Source organism: Festucalex cinctus, chromosome 1, assembly GCF_051991245.1.
Source record: "Festucalex cinctus isolate MCC-2025b chromosome 1, RoL_Fcin_1.0, whole genome shotgun sequence".
Lineage (NCBI taxonomy): Eukaryota > Metazoa > Chordata > Actinopteri > Syngnathiformes > Syngnathidae > Festucalex > Festucalex cinctus.
The window spans coordinates 35,285,797-35,311,871 of record NC_135411.1 but is presented as its reverse complement, the minus strand read 5'-3'; the positions used below and the strand labels follow the sequence as shown (position 1 = coordinate 35,311,871).

The 26,075-nt window shown below is 43.1% G+C and overlaps 1 protein-coding gene across 2 annotated transcripts; it reads left to right on the top strand.

Moving 5' to 3' along the window:
- Positions 1-8,579: 8,579 nt before the first annotated feature.
- nptx2a (neuronal pentraxin 2a) lies at positions 8,580-25,089 on the top strand. 2 transcript variants are annotated; one of them, XM_077532485.1, is made up of 5 exons: positions 8,580-9,356; positions 13,845-14,088; positions 17,281-17,525; positions 21,702-21,881; positions 22,858-25,089. In XM_077532485.1, exons 1-5 carry the CDS (start codon positions 8,880-8,882, stop codon positions 23,083-23,085), a joined length of 1,374 nt encoding a protein of 457 aa, XP_077388611.1. In that variant the 5' UTR covers positions 8,580-8,879; the 3' UTR covers positions 23,086-25,089. The 2 variants fall into 2 exon arrangements, with proteins under 2 accessions (XP_077388611.1, XP_077388604.1); XM_077532478.1 differs by having other exon boundaries at positions 13,842-14,088.
- The last annotated feature ends 986 nt before the right edge of the window (positions 25,090-26,075 follow it).

The following is a 26,075-nucleotide window of genomic DNA, read 5'->3' as shown; positions in this document are numbered from 1 at the left end:
CATGCTGAATAGTACATTTGCACTAGTAATTAAAGAAAAAAAAAAAAGTCTATTTTAACACTAGGACTTAATCTGTTCAATAGCAACTCCGTCTAGACCACATTAAGATTATGATTGTATATTTATGTCATTTAAAAGCTTCACCTCATTTGCTGACCATGAAACTTTGTCTCCACCCAACTTGATTATTGCAATGTCCTCGATGTGGTGTTGGCCACACTTTCTCTCCATTGCATTTGGGTTCAGAACGCTGCTGTTGGATCTCTAACTAGGGTGCACCAATACCATATTTTAGACTGAGTATGAGCACAAGTACTTACATTTTATTTTCAATATTTCAATAAAATGCAAGTTTTTAATTTTTTTTTTTTTTTTTTTTTTTTGGTGGGTTGGGGGAATGAATGTTCCCCTCTTTTATACTGAAGATGTATTGTGAATGTTTTTTGGCGTTTGAATTTTCAATGCATTTCAGAGGGAGTCAATTTTTTTTGCAGGGACGAACTGTACTAGATTTTGTTTTAATGTATTCAATTCTTTATTTTAATTTTACGTTCACTAATGCACCGAGAGAACACATTCAATGAAAAAAAAAAAAATTGAACAATTTCAAAATAAGGCATTTCAGAGCTGAAATTGCAATACTGTGATACGATGAGACGGCAATACATTTGCTAATGTTTATCATCTGATACTGGTCCTAGCATGTTGACTTTTTTTGAACAACTATTTGCTATTGTTCAAAGAGGACAGTATTATATTGCGTATATGACAGGTTGGTTATTGGCATTGAGTGTTTTAGTAGCGGGGTGTTCATACGAGTACTGACAGTATCAATGCTCATTAAAAGCCTCCGGTTGCTGGAACGTATTCCTCTACGTGACAACAACGAGGCACTCTAACGTATCCACACAAAGCATCTGTCCACAGTCTGGCTGTCAGGTTAAACCAGTGGTGTCCAAACTACGGCCCGGGGGCCATTTGCGGCCCGCCGTCCATTTTTTAGTGGTCCGCGACATGTGCTAAAAATGACTCAGTTCAAATAAAATAAAAACAAAAATGTTTGGAGATGGTCAATGTAAGAAGGGAAGGTGTCAAAAAACAGGTGCTATTAAAGTTTATTTTAGTTAACTAAAACTAACGAAAAAACTAAAATTCAAAACTACAATTTCGTTAACGAAATAAAATAAAAACGAAGATGCTGAAAAAAGAAAACTAACTGAAACTACATTTTATTTTTACAAAACTAACTAAAATAAAACTAACTACATGTCCTTCGTTTTGGTTTTTGGTAATTAATTTAATGCATGAGCCTTTGGGGATGATTTTAAATGTGATTTTTAGTAGATTTTTTTTTATTTTTATTTTTTATATATAAACCGGAATAATGATGTTGCGCCAATGGTGTTTTTTTAAATATTGCGCACAAGTAATACACATAAAAAAAACAACTAAAACTAATACTGAAAGTCACTAAACTAAAACTAAGCATTTATTAAAGAACTAAAACTAATTAAAAAAAACTAACAGAACTACCATGAAAACTTATTAAAACTAACTAAATTTAAAAAAACAAAACTCGAAACAAAACAAAAACTAAAATGAAAAAATTCCAGAAATATAATAACCCTATTGCTATATTACAAATAAATTGCTTTATATACTGTAGCATTTTTATAAATATGGAAAAGCACAAATAAATTATTTGTACAATATTTAGGACTAAACACAATTTCTCTTCATAACATTATGTGGCCTTTGCGTCCTTCGGATTTTCTGGATGTGGCCCTCAAATGAAAAAGTTTGGACACCCCTGGGTTAAACCATCATTCTCTGCATGATGTGCATGCACTCACATATGACAACATCGCGCTCTAAAGTGGCCACACCCGCATAATATCTGAAGGGAAGATGAATTTCGGGAGGGCTACACCCCAAAAGGCGCTCAAGTTCTTATACCGTGTGGGCGTGGGCATCTCATGTTGGATGCAAGTGCATGACTTGATCCCATTTTAGCCATGAGTGCTCAGTCTGTACACATTTTCAGAAAATTACCCTCAAATGTGTGTAATGTCAATGTAAACAAATCTCTGAATTCACTCTACAGGGTTTTTAAGGTTGAGTTACTCATCCTGGGTGTTATTATAACGTTCTCCCTGTGGTGTCCTTTGTGGGATTGAAACACACATAGTTCAAATAAATTTAGACTTTGTGGTGCAGCATGCAGTCCCCCATTGTGGCGGAGTGTCAGGTTTTGAAATTAGTACCATCAGATAAGAGTTCGGTTTTTTTTCCTCTCTCTCTCTCGGGCTTGACAGAATACAGTTGACCTTTAAATTTGAAATACAGTACAACCACCAAAGGCGAACACAATTTCATAGTGGTTGACTGCCAAAACAATTTATCCCATCGGAAATATTTTTAAGCAAATTAATTTGTTCCGGACTCAAAGTGTCACCATCATAAAATCATTTTTAATTACATGTGGGAAATTGTTTTAACTAAGATTCTTAATTGCCATACACATGAAAAATAAGTTCTGACAAGGCGGGGTCAGGTAGGACTCAGACGCAGGCGTAAGGTAGGCCACCAAGGCAGCAGGTTTATTTCCGGCCAACAGTGGTCTCCTCTCAAACTGAGAGGAGAACAGGGAGGGGAAAAAATGGAGAACAAAAGGCGCTCCACTAGGGAGGAAAAAACAGGCAAAGGGTACTGGGGACAACAGAAAGCGCTCCGCTAGGGAGGAAAAAGGGCACAAGGCAAAAGGGGTAACTAAAGACACTCCAAAAGGGAGGAAAAGGCACAAAAACAAGGCAACAACGCTAGGCAACAGGAACAAGGACTGTGGACGCTTCCATGCACTGACGGTGACACTTCGGCAACGGAGGGGAGAATGCAGGTGGCTTTTATTGTGTGGGTTGATTGGTGGCAGGTGGTGATAATCATGGGCGGGGACCGGTAATGAGTGAGCGGCAGGAAGGGCAAGTGACCTGGGGTGAGAGGAGAGTTAGATTTTCAGGATAAGACAGGAAACATGGATACCAAAATAAAAGCATGGCCGTCACACCGGTGGCGGCGTGACAGTACCCCCCCCTCAACGGCCGGCTCTTGACGGCCCAGGAATGTCAGGGTGCTCAGCGTAAAAGTCGTCAATGAGGGAGGGATCAACGATGAACCGGGAGGGGACCCATTGTCTTTCCTCCGGGCCGTACCCCACCCAGTCGACAAGGTATTGCCTCCCGCGGCCCCGATTACGAACATCTAAAAGTTTTCTGACCTTGTAAACGGGGCCGCCTTCAATCATCTCTGGGGGGGGCGGGTTGGGTTCGGAGGGCACCAGTGGGCTTTCGTGGACAGGCTTGACTTGGCTGACGTGGAATGTAGGATGGACTCTGAGGGATCGTGGCAGACGGAGTCGAACGGCGGCAGGCCCTATGGACTTGGTTACTGGGAAAGGCCCCACAAATCGCGGGGCCAGCTTCGGACATGGTACCTTGAGTCTGAGGTGTTTTGCTGATAGCCAAACTCGCTGGCCTGGGCGGTATTCAGGTGCCGGTCTCCTTTTCCGGTCGGCGGCCCTCTTCACCCGGTCTCCCTGGCGTTGAAGCGCCGTCCGGGCCGCCGACCAGACCTTGTGGCACCGACGGATCATGGCTTTGACCGAGGGGACCGTTACCTCCTCTTCCAGTTCGGCGAAGAATGGGGGATCGTAGCCATGGACACACTTGAACGGGGTGAGACCTGTGGCAGAAGTGGGTAAAGAGTTATGTGCGAGCTCAACCCAAACCAGGTAAGTGCTCCAGGTAGTCGGGTTCTGGGAGACGAGGCATCGGAGGCCCGTTTCGAGTTGCTGGTTTAATCTTTCCGCCTGTCCATTGGCCTCCGGGTGGTAACCTGACGTCAGGTTGGCCTTGGCTCCTAGGGCTTTGCAGAATTGCGTCCAGAAACGGGAGATGAACTGTGGTCCACGGTCGGAGACGATGTGTAGCGGGAATCCATAAAACCGGAATATGTGGTGGATCATGATGTCTGCGGTAGTTTTGGCGGATGGGAGCTTGGATAGTGGAATGAAGCGAACCATCTTGGAGAATCTGTCAACAACTGTGAGGATTGTGGTTTTACCATGGGATGGGGGCAGTCCAGTCACAAAGTCCAATGATATTTCTGCCCATGGTCTGGATGGGATCGGTAACGGTTGGAGAAGGCCCATCCGAGACTGATTTGAAGTTTTATTGCGGGCACAAGTCGGACAGGCAGTGACGTATTCCTTTATCGTGGTCTCCATTGCCGGCCACCAGAATCTCCGGGCAACAGCATACATGGTCCTGCGGACACCAGGATGACAAAATAGCCGTGATGTGTGAGCCCAGTGTATTACCTGGGACCTTAGCTCTTCCGGCACGAAGAGTCGACGTGGTGGACATGACGTGGGGGGAGTGATGTTACGCAGCGCCTCTTTGACATCGTCCTCGATTTGCCATCTCATGGCCCCGACTATGCAGTCCCGGGGCAGAATGGTCTCAGGCTCGGCTTCCAATGGCTCGGACTCGTGAACTCTTGACAAGGCGTCAGCCTTAACGTTTTTGCTGCCTGGTCTGTACGTAAGAGAGAATACGAAGCGGTTAAAAAACAGAGACCATCTGGCCTGTCGAGGGTTGAGTCTTTTAGCTTGACGTAAGTATTCTAGGTTTCGGTGGTCGGTCCAGATCACGAAAGGAAGTTCGGCGCCCTCCAACCAGTGTCTCCACTCTTCAAGAGCTACTTTTACCGCGAGAAGCTCCCGATCTCCTACCGAGTAATTGCGTTCTGCCTTGGATAGTTTCCGTGAGAGGAATGCGCAGGGATGTGTTTTTCCGTCCTCCTGGCAGCGCTGGGACAATACTGCCCCAATCCCTATGCTCGAGGCGTCCACCTCGACCACGAACTGGCGTTTGGGGTCAGGAACTTTGAGGATTGGGGCGTTGGTGAAGCGAAGTTTCAAGTCTTTGAATGCCTTTTCGGCTTCCGGGGTCCAAAAGAAACGAACTTGTGGGGAGGTCAAGGCGTGTAGGGGAGCGGCAATGGTGCTGAAGTTTCTAATGAATCGACGGTAAAAATTGGCGAATCCGAGGAATTGCTGGACCTTTTTCCGTGAATCCGGCGTGGGCCAATCTCGCACGGCGCTGACCTTGTCTGCCTCCATCTCTACTTTTCCCGGTGACACGACGAATCCCAGGAAGGAGATAGTGTTGACGTGAAACAGGCTTTTTTCCGCTTTCACGTACAATTGATGATCCAGGAGGCGCTGCAGAACTCGGCTTACATGGTCTCGATGGCTCGTTAGGTCAGGAGAGTATATTAGTATGTCGTCCAAGTAAACGTATACGAAGTGATCAATAAAGTCCTTTAGTACCTCATTAATCATGGCCTGAAAAACTGCTGGGGCATTGGTGAGTCCGAAAGGCATGACGAGGTACTCGTAATGTCCCCGGGGCGTGTTAAAACCAGTCTTCCATTCATCTCCCTCGCGGATCCGGATGAGGTGATAGGCGTTGCGGAGATCGAGCTTTGTGAAGATTCTAGCTTGTTGCAACTGGTCAAACACAGAGGACATCAATGGCAATGGGTACCGGTTCTTGACCGTGATGTCATTCAAGGGGCTGTAGTCAATGCATGGGCGTAGGGATCCATCCTTCTTGCTCACAAAGAAGAAGCCTGCTCCTGCAGGCGAGGAAGACGGTCGGATGAGGCCGGCTTTCAAGGATTCGTCAATGTAACTGTTCATGGCTTGGCGTTCGGGTCCAGAGACCGAGTACAGTCTCCCCTTGGGAATGGTTGAGCCGGGAATCAGATCGATCGGGCAATCATATGGGCGGTGTGGAGGGAGAGTCATGGCTTTGGTCTTGCTGAAGACCTCCCGCAGAGGGTGGTAGCAGGAGGGAACAGTGTGCAAGTTCGGGTACTCTTCTTGAGCCGGTGGGACGAGAGTCACCTGGTGAACCTGGGCTGTGGAGTTTCGGGGTGCGGGTTGTTCCAACCTGTGAGAGCTGCAGTCTTTTCCCCACTCCAGCACAACTCCAGTGTTCCAGTCGATTCTGGGACCATGTAGACACAGCCAAGGGTGTCCCAGAACCAAAGTGGGGGAAGCGGCGTGGAAAACATGGAAACGGAGAGTCTCGAAGTGAGGTCCGATTCGGACTTCCAGAGGTTCAGTGATGTGGGTGATTTGGAAGAGCTCCTTGCCATTCAGCGCTCGAGCCTGGATGGTCAAAGAAAGGGGTTCGGTGGCGGCTCGTATATGCTTTACGAGCTCCCAGTCCATGAGACTTTCGTCTGATCCGGAGTCGATGAGGGCTGGCAGATCTAGGGAGACATTGTGGTGGGTTATCTGGATTTGCGTAAGTCTGTGACTCTTGGCGGGTCGGGGTGCCGGAGGACTCACCGGGGAGTGGCCCTTTGTGGAGCAGGATTCCACCAAGTGTCCAAGACCTCCACAATAGTAGCAGCGGCCCTCTCGGCGTCGGCGCTGCCTCTCCTCCGGCGAAAGCCGAGCCCTTCCCAGTTGCATGGGTTCGTCGCTAGCGAGGTCCACCTCTCCCGGTTCCGGTCGGGAAGGAGCGATGAATCGCGGCCTTCCGGCCTCCGGTGTCCGCGTCCAGGGGGTGGGTTCCTCCCTCCTTCGCGGTCCGCCGATCTTGGCCAGCTCCTGGCGACGATGATCGGTCCGGATAGCGAGGGAAATCAAGGCGTCCAAGTCCGCGGGGAGATCGACGGGAACCAGAAGCTCTTGAATAGCTGGTGAGAGTCCTTTCAAAAAATGGTCGTGGAGTGCGATGGCATTCCAGCCACTGTCCGTTGCCAACGTTCGAAAACGAATTGCATAGTCGCTGACAGATTCCTTGCCTTGCCTCGGTCATGGTTTTCTGGATCAAAAACTCGGCGCAAAGCGATTTGAAAGTCCTGTACGCTTTGGCAGACCGAGGAACCCCTGGCCCATTCCGCGGTCGCCCAGGTTTTGGCCCGACCCGTCAGGTGAGATACCATGAAGGCCACTCGGGATCGGGCTGTGGGAAATGCCTGTGGTAACTGTTCAAAATGTATGTCGCATTCTGTGAGAAAGGTCTGACAACGTCCGGGTTCACCGGAGTATCGTTCCGGGGAGGCCAGTCTCAATCCTACCCCGGTGAAAGGCGTGGTCGGTACAGAGAACTCAGGGGGAGGAATTTGTCCGGTGGAAGCTGGCGCTCGACGCCGTGAAAGGCTTACCAGCTCGTGGACCTGGCTGGTCATTTCCTCCATCCGGGACAGCATGGTCTGTTGGATCTGGCCCTGGGTGTTGAGCCGGGCCTCCTGGCTCTGCAGTGCGGCCTCGATCCTGCCTGCTGGGTCCATGCTGGCCGAAGTGTACTGACAAGGCGGGGTCAGGTAGGACTCAGACGCAGGCGTAAGGTAGGCCACCAAGGCAGCAGGTTTATTTCCGGCCAACAGTGGTCTCCTCTCAAACTGAGAGGAGAACAGGGAGGGGAAAAAATGGAGAACAAAAGGCGCTCCACTAGGGAGGAAAAAACAGGCAAAGGGTACTGGGGACAACAGAAAGCGCTCCGCTAGGGAGGAAAAAGGGCACAAGGCAAAAGGGGTAACTAAAGACACTCCAAAAGGGAGGAAAAGGCACAAAAACAAGGCAACAACGCTAGGCAACAGGAACAAGGACATGAGGACTGTGGACGCTTCCATGCACTGACGGTGACACTTCGGCAACGGAGGGGAGAATGCAGGTGGCTTTTATTGTGTGGGTTGATTGGTGGCAGGTGGTGATAATCATGGGCGGGGACCGGTAATGAGTGAGCGGCAGGAAGGGCAAGTGACCTGGGGTGAGAGGAGAGTTAGATTTTCAGGATAAGACAGGAAACATGGATACCAAAATAAAAGCATGGCCGTCACACCGGTGGCGGCGTGACAAGTTCACCACTTTGTTATGAAAATGAAGCAGAACTACTCACCTTTAGGAGATAGATGGAGAAAAATACTGTCCCCCATGACATTTGGTTGGTAAGTGTTGTGTGGCATAAGAACACATTTTCTTGTCATCACTAGAGCTCTCCTCTGCAGTGGCTACAGAAAAAACAGCACAGAGAAAACAAACTAGTAGGGCTCCGCTTTTGACACTGTGACTCAATAAACTGAAGTCTTGTAGAATTTGTTGTTATCGCAAACATGGATGGTTTGAAATCCAATAATGTTTTAATTTACTGTCACGATAGATAGATAGATAGATAGATAGATAGATAGATAGTTAGATAGATAGATAGATAGATAGATAGATAGATAGATAGATAGATAGATAGATAGATAGATAGATAGATAGATAGATAGATAGATAGATAGAGTAAATCATCACCAGCATAATCGATAGGAAAGTATAATCATACTTTGTATTTAATTTCTTCACATTAAAAAGTGAATGAAAGCAACACAGAGCATATGGTTGGAATCCACTGAGAGGCTCGATCGATGATGGCGCACAGACTGACGCGTGAAGCGCGTACACACCTCCCCATCATCCTCACCCTCATCATCATAATCCGCCTGCCTGTGCAGTCTCGTGTGTTCGCAAGCACTCACTCGGTGACGCCGGAGCGAGCAGACACGCTGGTAACTCTGCAAAATCCTTTGGATCTTTCCTTTTGTTGTTGTTTTTCCGGTGAAGGAAATATTGCAGTCTCCTAAATGAACGGGATGGTCATTTTTAACAGAGCGCGTGGATGTATGAGTTGTGATTGGTACACTTTTATTTTGAGTTCAGCCAACACTTGAATGGGTGATTGCGTGTTGGGTAAAAGTTGTTTGTAAGCAGGAATATCCCCCCCCCCCCTACTTTCACTTTTGGAATTAGTGTCAGGAGAATGCTGAGCGAACTGTTGCCGGTCTTCTACCTGCTCAGCTCCGTTGTGAGCCTGCAGGACGCCCCAGCCACAGCCACAGCCACAGCCACAGGTAGCCGCTTCGTTTGCAACGCCATCCCCCCGGGCGCGGAGCCCGGCTGCGGCTACGCTCCGACGGGCAACCGCTTGCAGCTGAGCAGCCCCGTGGAGGACGAGTTGCGCAACACCATCATCCAGCTCCGGGAGACCATCCTGCAGCAGAAGGAGACCATCGTCAGCCAACAAGGGACCATCAAGGAGCTCAACTCCAAGCTGGCGCGCTGCGAGGCGGCGGCGGCGGACGACTCGACGCAGCCGGGCAAGTCGCGGGGTCACGGCTCCAGGAGGAAGGAGTACGGCAAGAACACCATGGGGGACCTACCGCGGGACCCCAGCGAGACCATAAACCAGCTTGGAAAGACAATGCAAAGCCTGAAAGGTCGCTTGGAGAGCTTGGAGGTAAGACGCACGCACGCATGCACACAAATCCGTGCGTGCGTAAACATGAACAAACAGCCAGCCAGGGGCGTTTCTAAACCACCAACGCAAGAAAGAGAACTGTTAACACCCCCACACACACCCCATACTAGACAATAGTTAAACAACAATACCCATCCATCACCCCATTTTCTATACAACTTGTCCTCATTAGATTCACAGGTGAGCTGGAGCCAGGCAACACCCCGGACTGGTCGCCTGTCGATCACACAGCATATAAGAGAACCATTCATCCATCATTCAGATCTATGCATATTTCAAAGTCTGTGATGACGCTAACACACAATGTATGAATAACAAAATAAAACAGAAAGATGGAAAAATCTTCAGAACAAGAACAGTACAACCAAGTCATGGCCTCTTTTGTCAGTATCATTTTTTTTTTTTTTTTTTTTTTAATGATTGTATGTGTGGTTGTGGAAATCGTGTTCACCATTGTACGGTTTATGCTGTTGCGAAATTTCCATTTCTGTATATCCGTAGACCTCACACTGGTTTGTTATTATCTATGAATGATTGGGCTCCTCCATTCTTACCTTTCTGTATATTCACATCAACAACAACAGCTTTATGGTTTGCGCTCTCAAAAAATTCTACAAATGACAGTTCCTAGGTTCAGGACCGAGCTGGGAAAGACAGCTTTCAAATATGCTGTTCCCTTTTCATGGAATACCTTAAAAAAGGATTTGAACATGCCTGACCATATTATGTTTGGACAGTTCAAGGCTTTTGTGAAGGAACGCGAAACAAAAGCTATTGAGAAATGTGACTGTTTTTTAAGTTTTAGCAAATTTGTTGAATTTATTGTAGGGGTGTGAATTGCCTAGTACCTGACGATTCGATTCGTATCACGATTCATAGGTCACGATTCGATTCGATGCCAATTAATCACGATACGAATTTATAAGTCCATTGTTGGGATTTTGTTTTGATTTAAATTTAGAAAATACTAATCAGTAAACTTGTACAGTGTAAGATTTGTATGAAAATGTATTAGTTATTTATCTGAAACTTCAGTCTTATACAGGTTGTAATCTGTTTCATGTTTGAACAGCATTTAAATAAAATATTAAGGCTTAATGTTCCATTAATATAACATTTTTCCATGCTTAAGGTGTGAACCCAAAGACGTTTTGGTAAATATTTTTCCATCAAAAATGCATATTTAAAAATCGATTCGGCCGCCTATTGAATCGATTCGAGAATTGCGCGATGTAATATCGCGATATATTGCCGAATCGATTTTTTTTAACACCCCTAAATGATAGTATGATGAGTATTTTATATTGTTCTTTGTCTTAGATTGTTGTAACGATTGTGTGTTTTTGTTGCCCCCTGTGGCCAGGTCACTCTTGGAAAAGAGATTTTTTAATCTTAATGAGTTTCTTACCTGGTTAAATAAAGGAATGAATCACTAGTAAACACGGTATTCTGATTAATATTGCACTTTTGGAAAAATAATTAAACATAATAATCGATCAAGATAAGGAGCAGCTCAAGACTGTATGTTCAGAAGTAGAAGTGCAAGTAGCACCTGGCCTGTTAATACAATGAGCTGTTTAACCGTGATAGCTCACATATTTTGACAGTGATGGGTTTATTCATTCAGTCCCATGTACACCAATTTGTACACTGTTGTGTACCAACCAGTTGTGCCCTTGAGATGGACCAATATTAGCTGTCTTTTGTAGCCCCTTACAAGCCACCAGCCAGCAAATGGAGGTGGATTCCTGATATGTAGTTGTTGCAGCGGTTAAAGCAGTGCCATTAATTTGTCATTGATATGGGCTAATATACGTCATCTCTTGGGGCTCCATTTGTCCCAAAGTGTTATTGCATTGTCTAGGTTTCCACTTGTGTCAGTGATGTGACCAATATCAGCTGTCTCTCGGGGCCCCATACGAGCTGCCAGCCAGCAACATCTAGGACAGGTACCCTAGGCGGGGGATTAATGTCATCATTGATACAGGCCAGTACTAGCTGTCTCCCTTTCGCCCAGGGCCCGAGGCAATTAGCTGTGTTGTCTGCCCTGTTGTGGCGTCTCTTCCTGCTACAGTCACACCTGTAAGTGTAATTCACTTTGGAGGATTGCATGCAGCCAGTTGAGGTGGCTTGGGCATCTAGTTCAGATGCCTCCTGAACACCTCCCATGACACCAAGAAACCAGCGAGTATAAGGTGCATGGAGATATTTAAGTTGTTGTTGTTATCATTCACTGACAGAACTCGTTTGTGTCCGTGAATGCTTTACTTTAAGCATTTTCAGCAGCCAGCGAATTAGCATGATGCACAAATTGTTTAATTCTTTACATTACCATATATTTGTGGTACTGTACTGTACAATGTATAGTGCTATTAGTCATTTATTTATGTTTTTATTTATTTATTTATTTAGTGAGGAAACTGGAACATATTAACTCATTAGCTCCCAAAGACGTATTTATACGTTTGTTTGTTTGTTTTGGGTTTTTTTTTGTTTTGTTTTTTGCTAGAGCATACAGAAGGCTTTGATGCCGCCTCGGAACTGAAGAGAATACTTGAAACAATGGTAGTTATTACAAAACCGGCCAGCAGGTGGCAGCAGAGTATAAGAGATCCCAGGCCATGTTGCAAAAAGCTCTTTTCCCTACTCTTTTCACCAGGAATGTGAATAATGATGAAACTTAGATTTTAATGCTAATTGCTGCAAAACAGAAACAGATATATACTTTTTTTTCCTGACTCTAATCTTTCTTTTTGGTAGGGTCCACATTTTTTTTTTTTTATAGCAATAGAACACAGTAGTCTGTGGGCCTTGCAAAATCTGTCACAATTTAGTAAAACAGCCTGGAGCGAAGGGGGTTGGGAGTGAATGAGTTAATGGTGTTTCCATTCTTCTTAATGAGGAAAGATGATTTGGCATACAAGTGTTCAAACGCTAAAGCAGTCACAAACTTAAATCCTCACTCTCCATTTTGTTTTTTTCAGGCATCTTCAAGGAGCGACTGGGTCTTACGTTTACATTTTGTTTTTGTTTTTTTTGTTTTTGTTTTGTTTTAAGGGGACAATTGTTTCAAATGAACTTTGATGCCAACCAACGTCTTGTTACAACTTTTGAGATTCCTTGGTCGACTTTTTTGCTGTTTATTCAAGTTGGTTGAGGGATTTAAACATCCCACCTTTCTGCTAACAGGTCGCTGAAAGGTCAAGGTGGAAATACAACTTGGCTTTATCTGGTATTGAGAGTGCATTTTTCACCATCTGCTATCATTGGCCAGACACACTCTCAGTTCTCAATACTGCTTGGTTAAATTCAGTGTTTTATATGCCTCAACACTAAAATATCATTCTTTTATCATCCGAGCAATTCCCTCTTCATCATTGCTTGATTGGAAGCTTTAATGTGCAGATGGAGTCCCAATACATAGAGGATGGATAGCATATTCCGTTACAGTTATGCATCTATCGATTCATATCTGCTTGTAGGCTGAAAATCTGGGGAGAATGATGATGATGATGATGATAACACAAGGCGCTTCTCGCCAATCGAAGCTCGTTCGCGTAACGTCAAAAATGCAAAATCAAATGTGTCGAGCGTTAGCTATCACAGAACTTCAGAAAATCTTATAGTACTTGCCGAACTAAGTTTTTTAGATTTCAGCAAATCTCGTAAAATGACAGCAAATGTCATGACACTTCAGTCAACTGGGATCCAAACAGTTGGATGTATATGTCACGTATGTTTTTCAACAGGTAGGCAAGGAAGAGGGTCTCGTCCTGGTTGTTTCAGAAATTCAGATTTGTAAACTACCATAATAACAATTAAGGATATACAAATGTTATGTAATAAACGTCTGCGCTGTTAATGGTTTTATGTTGACATTTCGGCCCCACAATGGATTGATGAAATGTACGTTTCTATGGAAAAGGTTTAAATTGAACCAAATGGAGGCCATCCAGCATGTGAGCTTCTACTGAAATCATTCACACATGCTCAACATAATGAACAATTGTGCAGGTGATTATAATGATGATGACAACATGTGGCTCCCTCTCTCACTAATTGAGGCCGTGTGCGTGCATATCTGCAATATACAATGCTTTACTTTAGTAGAAGCAAATTTGGCGTGATTCCGACGCCGGGCGACATTGTGTCAGGAAAGATTAATCAAACTCGGTGAACGGGAACAAAACAGATGGGTGGAATCAACACGGGAAAAAATTTGTATCAGAGTGCACCACCAGTAAGCTCGGACATGGGCAGTTTTTGTCCTATTTTCCAAGATCCATCTGTGATTACGCCTGGTGTGAAGTCTGGGTCATGTCACATATACACAGCTTTTTTTTTTCTTTTTTTTCAATACTCATTCCAGTCGTGGGTGTTTGGTGGGTCAGCAAGCAAACACAGGTGCACATTGTGTCTCACGATGTATTAATAGGTATTTTCCCCTTGCATTATGCCTTCCAGCAGCAGAGTTTGCAACTTCCCGGCACAAACGTATCAGTTGGAGGTATTCCGGCACTGACCCCTTTGCCACCGCAGCTGCGGGAGCTCCTCGGGCAGCGTCTGGGAGTTCTGGAGACGCAGCTGCTGCGAAAGGTGGCCGAGCTGGAGGAGGAGAAGAGCCAGCTTTACAACGAAACGGCGGCCCATCGCCAACGCACCGAGAATGCGCTCAATTCGCTTCTGGAGAGGATCACAGAGTTGGAGAAAAGTAAGTCACGCAGACAGAGCTGTGAAAATGCTGCTCACTTTTAATGCCAGAGACATTTAGCAGCAATTAGTCAGTCCATGTGCAAGTGGACGATGATGATGACAAAGTTGTTATAACACACTTTTTAAAGTGTTCCTAAACGCCTATTCTCACGCTCTCGCAGTCAAAAAAAAATCATTTAACCATCACTTTCATGAAACAAAAAGAAGACTCACTCCCACAGTTCTCCAAATAAGAAGCAAAGTGTATTTGCTTCAAGCTGTTTGCTACTCCCAGTTGAAATTGACTGTGAATTAACAACCTGTTAAAACAGCTCCAGTGACTTTCTCCTTTATTTGCAACTTTCATACCCTTTGTTAGCTTTCTTTCTTTTTTTTTTAAATAACATTTAGTGTATGTTTTGCGTCATGGTTCCTCATTTTGAAGTAATTACGCCATTCTAGCGGTGACATCCTTTGGCAAAGAATATCAGCACGTGTGTGCGCCTGTGAATCCGACTTGACTCAGTCTGGTTAGAACTGTTGCGTAAACGTTTCCTATATTTGTATTTTACATCATCTTTTAGTGTGGTGCTTAATCATTTGCATTACTAAAGCATTTTAGACTTAGATATAATTTTTTAATTAATTTAGTGGAAAGCACTGGCATGCTTGGACCTTAGCCCTTTGCATACAATGCTACAGCTAGCATCCTCTCAGTGAAGAAAGCGTCATGGAAAAGATATGGAGAGAGACTAAATGGGACAGGATATTTGAACCACTCCTTATGTTTGTGTGTTACTCGCCAATAGACGAACCAAGGGCTGTTAGGAAACTGCAGTTGTTCGTTTACATTCAAACTTCAGCTTGCTGCTAACGCGCGTGACACCGTCCACACTGTGATTGCGAGGCTACAATTTCAGGAATAGCGGCTCTGATCTTGTTCCTCTCGTTCATCTACAACTTCAGTCACACAACGTGTAGACTAATGGTGGACCTCCTGTATGCCAATATGATGGAAGCTTTTGTACATTTTACTTTGAAATGCTTTATTTGGCTATATTCATTGTTTTAAACGAATATTTTACTACAGTTGCAGTGGCTTATTAAAGAGCTATGTTCAATTGAGTAAAACTGATTAAAAACATTAAGTCTAATGAACGTCTGCTAGCTTGATGCTAACGTATAATGGAAAACCTCAATTAAATTAGCACAGCTGTTTATCACACAGAGCAGCTATAGAAACAACATATAACAAGACGGACAGGCATATTGTATATTCTCGCTGCTCTGTAGAAGCAACACAATATTACTGTTGCTTTTTTCAGGACTTCTCTGCCTCTTCTTTTGGTTGTTAATTATGCTGCATATTGTCAGTACTGCCAAGGATATTGTGGTACCACACTGAAGGCGCACAGGTCTAAAGTCATACTTGCCTGTAGGCTAATACAAATTGCTTTAACCTTGGCAAAAGTCTGCTTTTTAGTCTCTCTGATATATTCACTTAAAACTGAGCATTATAACATTTACAAAGGCAGAATACGTCATATATCTTTTGTATTTGTTCTCATTAAATTGCACAGGTGCACAGTATGTGTCAGAGAAGAAAGAATGAGCGGCAATTCCTTGCGTAAGATGGGACAACAAGCTAACGTCATTTTAAAAAAAAAATGATATTAGAAGTTGACGCATTGCTGTGGCAGACAGGCACAAATCTTTTAAAAAACTTCAAATGACATTATAATCGTATTTTATATGCCTGAATGGGTGCCCACTGAGGCTTGATTTATTGATTCAGTGAAAGCAATTTCTCCCAATTGAAGGGGGGTGAATACATAAACACATCCACATGAAACAATATTCGTGTCAAGTCTAATTTTTGTCTTGGCACCGTGTTTACAAGTGTTTTTTTCCCTTTGTTTTTATAGTGAAGACAGTATAATCTTTCCAAATTGTGCTTCGCTGCTACTAAATATGCATCATATTTTGCTGTAGCAACCTCATACATTACACATTATTTTGGCAGATTTCATAGCTCATATTCTCATCTTTTATTCTCATTTCTCACTTATGAGCCTCCCAGTCTGCCCCAATGATGCTCAGTCAAGCATTCATATGTACCGCATGTCTTACTCACTTTCTTATTCCATGTCTTTTAAATTCTTAACTCGTGTAAGTGTGATTTTTTCCTGCATAACTACTCAATATTTCAGAATAGGCTCGGCTGTAACACAGAGCTTAAGTTTTGAAATCCCAAAGTGAACTGATGTAGTGTGGTAGTCTTTTTTTGTTTTGTTGTCGTTGTCTTTGTATCTGACAAGTAAAGCGTTTGTCAAATCACAAACCACGCCGCAGGGAGTACACCTGCTCAAGACATGGAAATCTGTCACTATTTGTGAGAGCAAGGCTTTTGTACAAAAAATATTGGGGTTGAAATACCTTGCCAAACTTCTAACAGGAGTTTATTTGTACGTCCCAGATCCAAAATATTTCACAGTGACAAGATCGAGCAGCAGAGATTAACAAACCAAATTCGACTTATCCTACTTATCTAATAAATATATTTTTAAATATATTGATTTAATAGTGAATGTTTTTTTTTTGTTTGTTTTTTGTTTTTGTCAAGGAAAGTTGAGGTGCAATGATTAATCGATACATCAACAATTAAGCGATTATCAAATTTATCGACAACTATTTTGACAACTGATCAATTATTTAGACACCCTGTTTAATTAAAATTTGTCCAAATCCTCCAAATTGCAGCCTCTCAACAGTAAATATTCTCTGGTTTTGTAGTTATCCATTAAAACAGAGAATTTGCAAACATCTGCTTCACTTACTAAACAATGATCAAAATTTTTGATGATTTACTCATATATATTATGGACCAAACTAGGAACTGAATCATACTCTATTTATTTATCGATGTATTTATGTAAAAAAAGGATGTCAATTATTTTTTCTATCCAATTCATCAAAAAAAAAAAAGAAAAGATTAATCGATCTATTCAGCTGCCGCTCTTATAACCAATTTTAATTTCAGCAGCAGGTTCAAACATGCTGTACATGTTGCCATTCATCTCTTTGAACAGCAAAGTTGTACAGAACATACCGAAATACTGAGCAGTTGGACATTAAACAATATAGAAAGGTCAAAAAGGTTACATCGGAGTGCATTTTATGTTCAACCTAATTTGAACCAATTTGTTCTCAGATAACAACGCCTTCAAGTCGCCTGAGGATTTCAAGGTGTCCCTCTCACTGCGCACCAATTACCTGTACGGACGCATCAAGAAGAGCCTCCCCGAAATGTACGCCTTCACCGTGTGCATGTGGCTCAAGTCCAGCGCCAGTCCTGGGATTGGAACCCCCTTCTCATACGGCGTGCCAGGCCAGGCTAATGAAATTGTGCTGATTGAATGGGGGAACAACCCCATTGAACTGCTGGTGAATGATAAGGTAAGTGCGGCACATTGTTTTCTCATCAGGAGAGCCATGTTCTCTTATTACGTCCTGGTTATTTGAATCCCTCTGGCTGTGAGGAGGCTAATGACCGTAGTGATGCTCATTAAAAGTGTGTATGCTTGCTTGTTGCATAGTACCGTACCTACCTTTGAGCACAACAGTGATAAAGGAAAGTCTCTGACCTTCAGCAGTGATTATATAATTAGCATCTTATGAACATTTTATACAAATGACCCACATTCCGCATTGGCTCCACAATAACAGTAATTCATTAGAGAATCGTTGTGCATCTTCCTTGTTTTTTACCTTCCTGTAAATGCTAACACGGCAGCTTCAGTCATATCATTGTCCCAGTAATCCTTTAATGCAAACAAAAAAGCGATAGTTTCACATCTGTTCATAAACGCTACTTTATATTTAAGGGTGGGAATTGTAATACAAATAAGTAATTCACGATATAGGCTGTTGCAATACAGCAGCTGATGGAATGTTTTGGAAGAAAATGTCTACAAAGTTGGACCAGTATTTTTTATTTTATTTTTTTTCCTGTTTTTCCTTTCCCTCTTGTGGTTCGATCAGGAGATGATCGAATTGATGATTGACTTTACTTTTCTTAATACACGACATGATTTTTCCCCGAGTAGAAAATAAGACATCCAATTAGGTTTTTATAACAGTTGGTACAGGTATTTTATGAAAGACAGAATACAAATAGTTATTCGATAAATTTAGGCTTAACAGCTAACAGTTTTCATCAGTGCAACACTTCATTGATATTCGACATTGAAATTGGCACAATTCAAAGTTTAATGGCTTAGTGGCTTTAGAAATGTCAGTCAGCACCAAAAAAATCATTTGCAAACACTGTATATATGGTCGAGAGAGAACTATAATGGAGTTATTTCTGAATATTTAATGCTATATAGTCCTTTAGCAAGGCTAAATTTTAAGAACAGATACAGTGCAACTGTGATAACCGTTAGTGAGCAAAACTCGAAACGTAGCACTCGGTGGTGCACAACTGTGCAAACCAACACAAACAACATTGCTGATAGATAAATAGATAAATAAATTAATTAATTAATAAATAAATAACAGTGCTACCATTAACATGTGGTACCTTTAACTAGGGCTGGGTATTGCCGCCTACCTCGCGATACGATACGTATCACAATACAGGGGTCACGATACGATACGTATCGCGATACAAATGTATCCCAATACTTGATTTTCGTATCACGATATATTACATTAATTTCCAAAATATTTTTGTGAGCAGCTCTTCTGGTTTACCACCAAGCAGCTTTCACGGACACGCCGGGAAACTTTATTAATAGACATGAGCTGATATGAGCAAAAAAAAAATAAAAAATTAAATTACAGCTAAAAAATGTGCTTATTTGAAATATTTGGAGAAATAAAAACAGCATTTTTTTCATGTAACACATTCTATTTCGTTTTTAAACAAAATATACGAAAATTGGTAAATTAAGACACGTGCCACGTTAAGTTTATAAGTAAATAAATGATATTCTGCCTCTGCTTTCATTTTTCTTAGCAAGACACAGTGTCCAATCACTGGTGAGCTAATTTTGCATTAATTGAAGGCAATTAACTTCAAATACGCTGCTGGTTTTTATTTTTTAGGTACAATGCAACTGCAAAGGCAAACGTTAACTGCCTATTTAAAGTTAACGAGCAATATCGATTCTGACGCCTGCGTATCGATACGTGTATTGTAATTTGGCCCACAACGATATATTGCCGTATCGATTTTTTGAGCACACCCCTACCTTTGACTTTATAAATTGTGAACTTTTACTTTTTCTACTCCTGATCAAATGTGTCCAATTTGATTTTTTTTCTTTTTTTTTGTTTTTTTTAAATGTTGATTGTTTTTTTTTTTGTGCTTTTTCATCTTAAACATGTAATTCAACTCACATTTCTATGGGAGTGTTGTTTTGAGCAGATTGATCAATGTAGCCCAACTTCCAATATATGCCATCACATTGCTCTTCTTTAGACAGTAGCATAGCGCTAATTTGATTTCTGTAGAAGTTCCCTATACCGGAGAGAGAAAAAATTGTTCTTCCCCTGCTGTTTTGCTTACATTGGGGGCGCTGCTAAGGCACAGTCAGTCATCTCTCCTCACTGCTTTTCCCTCTGTCATGCATTATACATGCACTCAAGGCAGACAGATGAGAGGAAGATGGTGCGAGGAAGGGTGGCAAACATGAGACCCAAAAAAAGGAATAGTTAAGGGCTGCAGAGCTTTGCGGGTTGAGGGGACGAGGGTTCAGCGCGCTGACAGAAAATGAACAAAAGGAAGTTATGACAGATCACACAGATAGATGAAGGATGGTGAATACGACTAACGTCATCATGTGTTAACAGGCTCCAGCAACTGGGTCAGATTGTTTGCACTGCACATGTATGATCAGATGCATAATTACATAGAATGCAGAGAGACACCTCAACAGTATACAAAGCTTTGTGGCTGTGTCTCTATAGAGCGTGTTAGTTGTCTTAGTACCTCATGGCTTGTTTTGTGTTCAAACATCACTGGAATACTGTATCGCACGGCGGCCTCATTTAACCAGTGGGTGTAACTGCCAGGGCTTTAATCCGCGATGGGTTCAGTCAGTCTTGTACTACATTAACATGGTTTTCTGTTGGAAATGAGAGAGAGAGAGAGAGAGAGAGAAATGCTGAAGCTGTTGCTGCAGGCTTTGTAAATCTGCTGTAATCTGAAAAAGCATTCAGCAAAAAATTTGGGACATCTATCTATCTATCTATCTATCTATCTATCTATCTATCTACCTACCTACCTACCTACCAACCAACCAGAAATAATTTTGTGCTACCACACACAATCTGAGAGTAAGACTTACCCAGGACCAGAACTCAGCCAAGACCAAGACTTTACAGAATCGAGTCAAGACCAAGAGTCAAGTCAAGTTTATATAGAGCCCTTAATCACAAAAGAGTCTCAAAGGGCTTCATATACCCACAGCTGACAAATATTAGTGACTGTGATAAGCCAAGACCAAGTGCAAGACGGACCCGAGATCATTGTCAAGACTGACAAGCTGAGACTGGGTCAAGACCAGGGCTGGATTGGCCATTTGTCAGACAGGGCAGATGCCCGGTGGGCCGACGTCTTTTGAGGCCAATACAGTGCAATTTAATTATTTTTCCCCCACTATTTTACCAAAAGATAAGACCATTAATCAATGTACAATATAAACAGCAAACTGAAGTCAAAATGCCAGGGCCGATTTTTGGCTGCTCTGGTCAAGACCAAGACTGAGACAAGCCAAGAGTGTGACAAGCTAAGCCCAAGACAAGACCAAAACCAAAACCAGCCAAGACCAAGACCATGAATTTGAATAGTTAAAGGGAAGTCCAGTCAAAAGGTTTCTCCACAATAAAACGTTCTATGTTCTATAACATGTAAAAGACCAAGACTTTTGTGACTCAAGACAAGACAAGATCAATACCTTCAAAATGTGGTTAGTCTCAGATGTTAAAAGATGAATCAGAAATACTTAATGTATGCCTTACAGTTAACTGAAGTGAGATTATGGGCAACTCGCTCCCATCTTTGATGTGTGTGTTATATGGTTATACTTGATGAAAGTCTATCATATCAATTGCCCTAGAATTTTTCTATATGTACCCTGTGATTAGTTGGCGACCAGTCCAGGGTTTACCCCACCCTTCGACCAAAGTGGAGTCAGGCTCACGCTTGTGAGGCAATGCGATATAGAAGGTGGATGAACTGAATCACAGGCTGTGAAGTCATTATTTCAAAATGCTAATAAAGAGATCAAGTCTAGTGTTGCGCTATCCTCAGCGGGCCGTAATGTCTCGGCGTCAACTCAGTTAGGTCGTTGTTTCGCTTTCATCCATGAGCAAAGCATGAGGACACGAATTTGCTGCTGGCAGGTTGACTGCTTTGAAAACTCCTTCATGCTTTTGCAGTTTGTGTCACCTGGGTAATGTATATTTTATACCGCTGGCTCATCTGGAGAATTTGCCGCCGTCTTTTGAAGCCCCCCACCCACCAGGTCCTTTTAATTGGCATCCTTGTTACTGGTGCGGCAATTAAGTGCATGTCTCTCATCTTGACACGCGTTCTCTCTTCTCTCCCAACGAACTCGTGTCCAGGTGGCACAGCTTCCTCTTTCGGTGAGTGACGGGCGCTGGCATCACATCTGTATCACCTGGACGACCAGAGACGGGTTCTGGGAGGCTTACCAGGATGGCGAGCGACTCGGCACCGGGGACAACCTGGCCCCCTGGCACCCAATTAAATCTGGCGGGGTGATCATTCTGGGCCAGGAGCAGGTGAGAGCTTTAGAGGAGCTCACGCTTTTGACGGCATGCATGGGTGTGTTTTTCCATGTATCAGTAAGATCCCGGGAGGCATTTTCCTTCTGGATTCAGCGCCCACGGTGCAGTGCAGCGCAGCGGGGATAAGGGTGAAGTCGCTCTTCTCACGCTATTGTGTTCCTTTTAAGTATTACCTCATTCATCAACTGTGCAGATGAAGTATTATGTCATTTTATTAGCGGGTAAGCTCAATGACTAATTTGCTTTAATAATCTTCAGTGAGATGTTCATCCATATTGGATTATGTTTGGCTTTAGAGCGCACTTAAAGGGAGATAGCCGCAAAGATTGTGATTCATTCGGGGAGCTCAATGCTGAAGGAGAGTGAAATGAAAAACAAGTACATTCACAGAGTGATCTGTGAACTAGTTTCTTCAAGATCGAAGGGAGCAAAATGTAATAATACTCCACAAAATCACCTCTTCTAGTCTCAATGTGTTCATCCATATTTTTCAGGAACCAAGGGACAATAGTGTACAAATGATACAAATAATTGCCATTGAGATTGGACCCAAATATAATCATAAGAGCAAGTTGAATTGGATTTTCTCGATTGAGTTGAATTTAGTGCCAAATATACGATCTGGACCAAATATAATTTAAATTTAAACTTTGAGATAGTACACATTTCTTCAAACTGGACAAAAATGAGGGTGTGATATTTTCCCAGGAGACAACTCTCATCTCGTTACTCGAAGGACTCGTAAGTTGGTATACTCATTAGTCAAGGTGCCATTCTTCCTTCTTTATCTTAAACTGTAGAACTCTACAGCAAAAAATGCACACGAACCCATGGCAATTAAAAAGAAACCCAATGTTGTCCTGGCAGTTTGATGAAAAATCAAAGAGAATTCATTCCTATGAATGAGTCTGCTGATGTTTTCCTAAGCTTGCATCATGCCATCTAATCTTGTGCTTCTCCTTCTGCGAAGGACATAGTTGGGGGTCGTTTTGACGCCACCCAGGCCTTCGTCGGCGAGCTGAGCCAGTTCAACATGTGGGACCGAGTACTGCGACCCGTGGACATCGTGGGCCTGGCCAACTGCTCGGCATACATGCCTGGCAACGTGGTCCCTTGGATAGACGCCAACGTGGAAGTGTTCGGCGGGGCAACCAAAGCTCCTCTGGAGATATGCGAGGACCGTGCGTTTGATTCCTAATGTGAGGAGACGGTGGAATCGAAAAAAGCCAAGTATTCTTGTTCATTGTGCAAAAGCAAAGGGGACACGCATATTGATATTGTGCGGTCACTCCAAGATTCACATGTGTTGGCTTAAACGCGTGTCTGTCCAGTTTTAACCATGGAGAAGACTTCACACTGGTGACCATTTGGAAAAGATACGATGTTATTGACATTCTGGGCCTGATTTACTAATTTGCACATGCAAAAACAGGCGCAAACTTGATTGCTCACACAAACAGATGTGGAAGTTGATCTACTAACTTGGGTCCACCCAAGATTGCATCTGCCTTATAGGTAAAATTGACCTTACCGTGGCACGCCCCAGCCCGCCCACTTTATATATAGTTAGCGAATCAGCACACCGGGCAAGAACAGGAAATTATGAATGCGGATAAACAGAAGCAATACAAAGGATTTACAATTTAACTTATTTTGCACATTATCACCATTCACATTTGGACATCTGGTCTGTCTGGACCGAAGATCTAGAACAGGGGTGGGCAAACTCGGTCCTCGAGGGCCAGAGTCCTACAGGTTTTGGAGGTTTCTGAAAATTTCTGAAATGGCTGTTCACGAAACTCACGAAATTCCTGATGGTGTCCTTCACTATCCAATATCCAACTACGTGCTGCAGTCGCCTGCCCTCCAGCCTCCAACTGCTTTCATGGTATAGTCTTGGAGGTTTTAAGGGACCCGGGCACCTTGCGCTCAGCTTCCGTTTCCTCACGCTCGCCGACTTCTGCAGGAACTCCCGGGTGGGCTACCAGGGCCCAGTGCTGGAGCAAGCCCGGCCTGATTTTACACACGCTCTCCTTCTAACTGGTGCTTGAAATCGTCCAAGTTCCCCCCGCGGCCTCCACGCCAAATGGCCCGAGAAGGTGCCTTGTGCTCGGCTCAAGGCTTCTTGACTATCACTGCCTATAGTGGGAGTCTCATAACCGATCGCTTTCCCTGCAAGCAGGCCAGAGTTGCCAGATATTAAGTTCCACGCAGTGTAAACTGTTTACTTCACTGTAAATGAGGAGATTAGCAGGAGAAATGACTGATTGGGAGTCATGCGGGAGTTGAAATTTGGGAGTCTTCCGCACAAATCGGGAGATCCCACTTTTACACCAGTTGCCAACAGCACATGCAATCTGAACATGCATTTTAAGATCCGCTAGTTGGGATTTTAGTAAAAGACTGCAATTTTGTAGCACAGTCTGTTAGTGTGAACACAATTTAGCGCCCGCAATTTGAGATCTTGGTAAATCAGGCCCCTTGTGTTTTCTCTTCTTTTCATTTGACTACTCATGCATTTCTTACACTGACAATGCTGCACCGTGTGCGTCATGAGTGTTGCGCTCCAGCCGGCTTTCATGTGTTGCGGAAATATTATTCCCGAGTTAGACCGTGCACTGTTGCACGCTTTGAAGAGCAAACCAACGAGGAGAAGGAGTTAAGCAATTCGCGGCATTATTATTGTGAAGTATTGCAACGCGGCTGATCAGCCATATTTAATGCATGAGCCTGAGCAAGGGGTGGAAGATTAGGAAAGACAGTGCATGCCTTCTTTTAGTCCATAGTGTGTATGTTGAAAACGTGGACATTACATAAGCGAATGTCTTGCGTGTTAAAATACCAGAGATTACCAGAGAGGGAGGACATTTTCATTCTTGTAAATCTACGCTTAATACCTCTCTGCCCCTTGAGCAGCTGCCATATCCCAAACAGCTTTATATGGACGCTTGCGCTCAGGTTAATAGCGAATAGCCGACAGCTGCCCAGAACCGGCTAAAACCCGGCAGTGGACGGCTGCCGACATGCCAGAGGGGACAGCGAGGGATTGACCAGGAAGGCCAATCTGTAATTCCTCCATCATGAAGTACAGTGGTACCTTGATTTATGAGTTTCAATCACGAGTAGCTCTAATCAAACTTTTCCCATTGAAATTAATGGAAGTACCACTCATAATCCATTCCAGACGCCCCCCCCCCCCCCCAAAAAAAAAAAAAAAAAAAAAACACAAAAAAAGTAACATTCTAATGAGGAAAAGTAGCATTCTACTTTACTAAAACATATAGAAATAACATTATTGAGTAAAATGTAAAGAATTAAACCGATTTTGCATTATGATTTCATACTTTAAATACATTTATTTCAGTTATTTAAAGGTTTCTAAATCAACTATACCAAGTTCGGTCCTCGAGAGCATCTATCCAGCCTGTGTTCCATGTCTCCCTCCTTCAGCGCAGCTGAATCTAATGATCAGCTAATCAGCGAGCTTTGCAGAAGCCTGATAACGATCCCGGTCATAAATCAGGTGTGTTAGTTGAGAGAATCATGTAAAACAGGCTGGATAGGGGCTCTCGAGGACAATGCGAGTTTCACTTGCTCGCCAGTGGTGTTACATATACGGATTAGCATTAAGCTATAGCAAACTTTCATAAGACAAAGATGTGGTTTTGTCATTCTTGTTTTATGTTTACAGTCACTTTCACACGACACCATGGAGTGTTTGAGTGCCTGAAGCTTACTCGTTTTTGCTAACATGACAAATCAAAAATCAGCTTGCCAGTCAAGGTACCACTGAAACTATGTACAATATGAATGGATGTGGATGTTTTTTTGTCTGATTTTGTTTTGTTTTCAACACTGGAATGAATCATCATTGATCCAATCTGAATTTTAAACATGAGCAGCATTCTATGGACGTTATGAATGTCGAGTAGTAAGCACACTCTATATTTTGGGAGGGGATACGGATATTTTAGCACCGCTTTGTGCATAAATTGAATACAGTATGACCCCACATATTCGTAGTTGTTTATATGCTCAGGCCAAAGACCTGTCTAATATAAAAATACTGCTTTATTGCCCTCTTGTGGTATCTTTTTGAGAGGGTGTCAATAACTTTTTTCTTTTTTTTCTGATTTTCACTATTTGCCAGTAGCAAGAGATCGCTGTACTTGTGCAGCTTCATTTTTG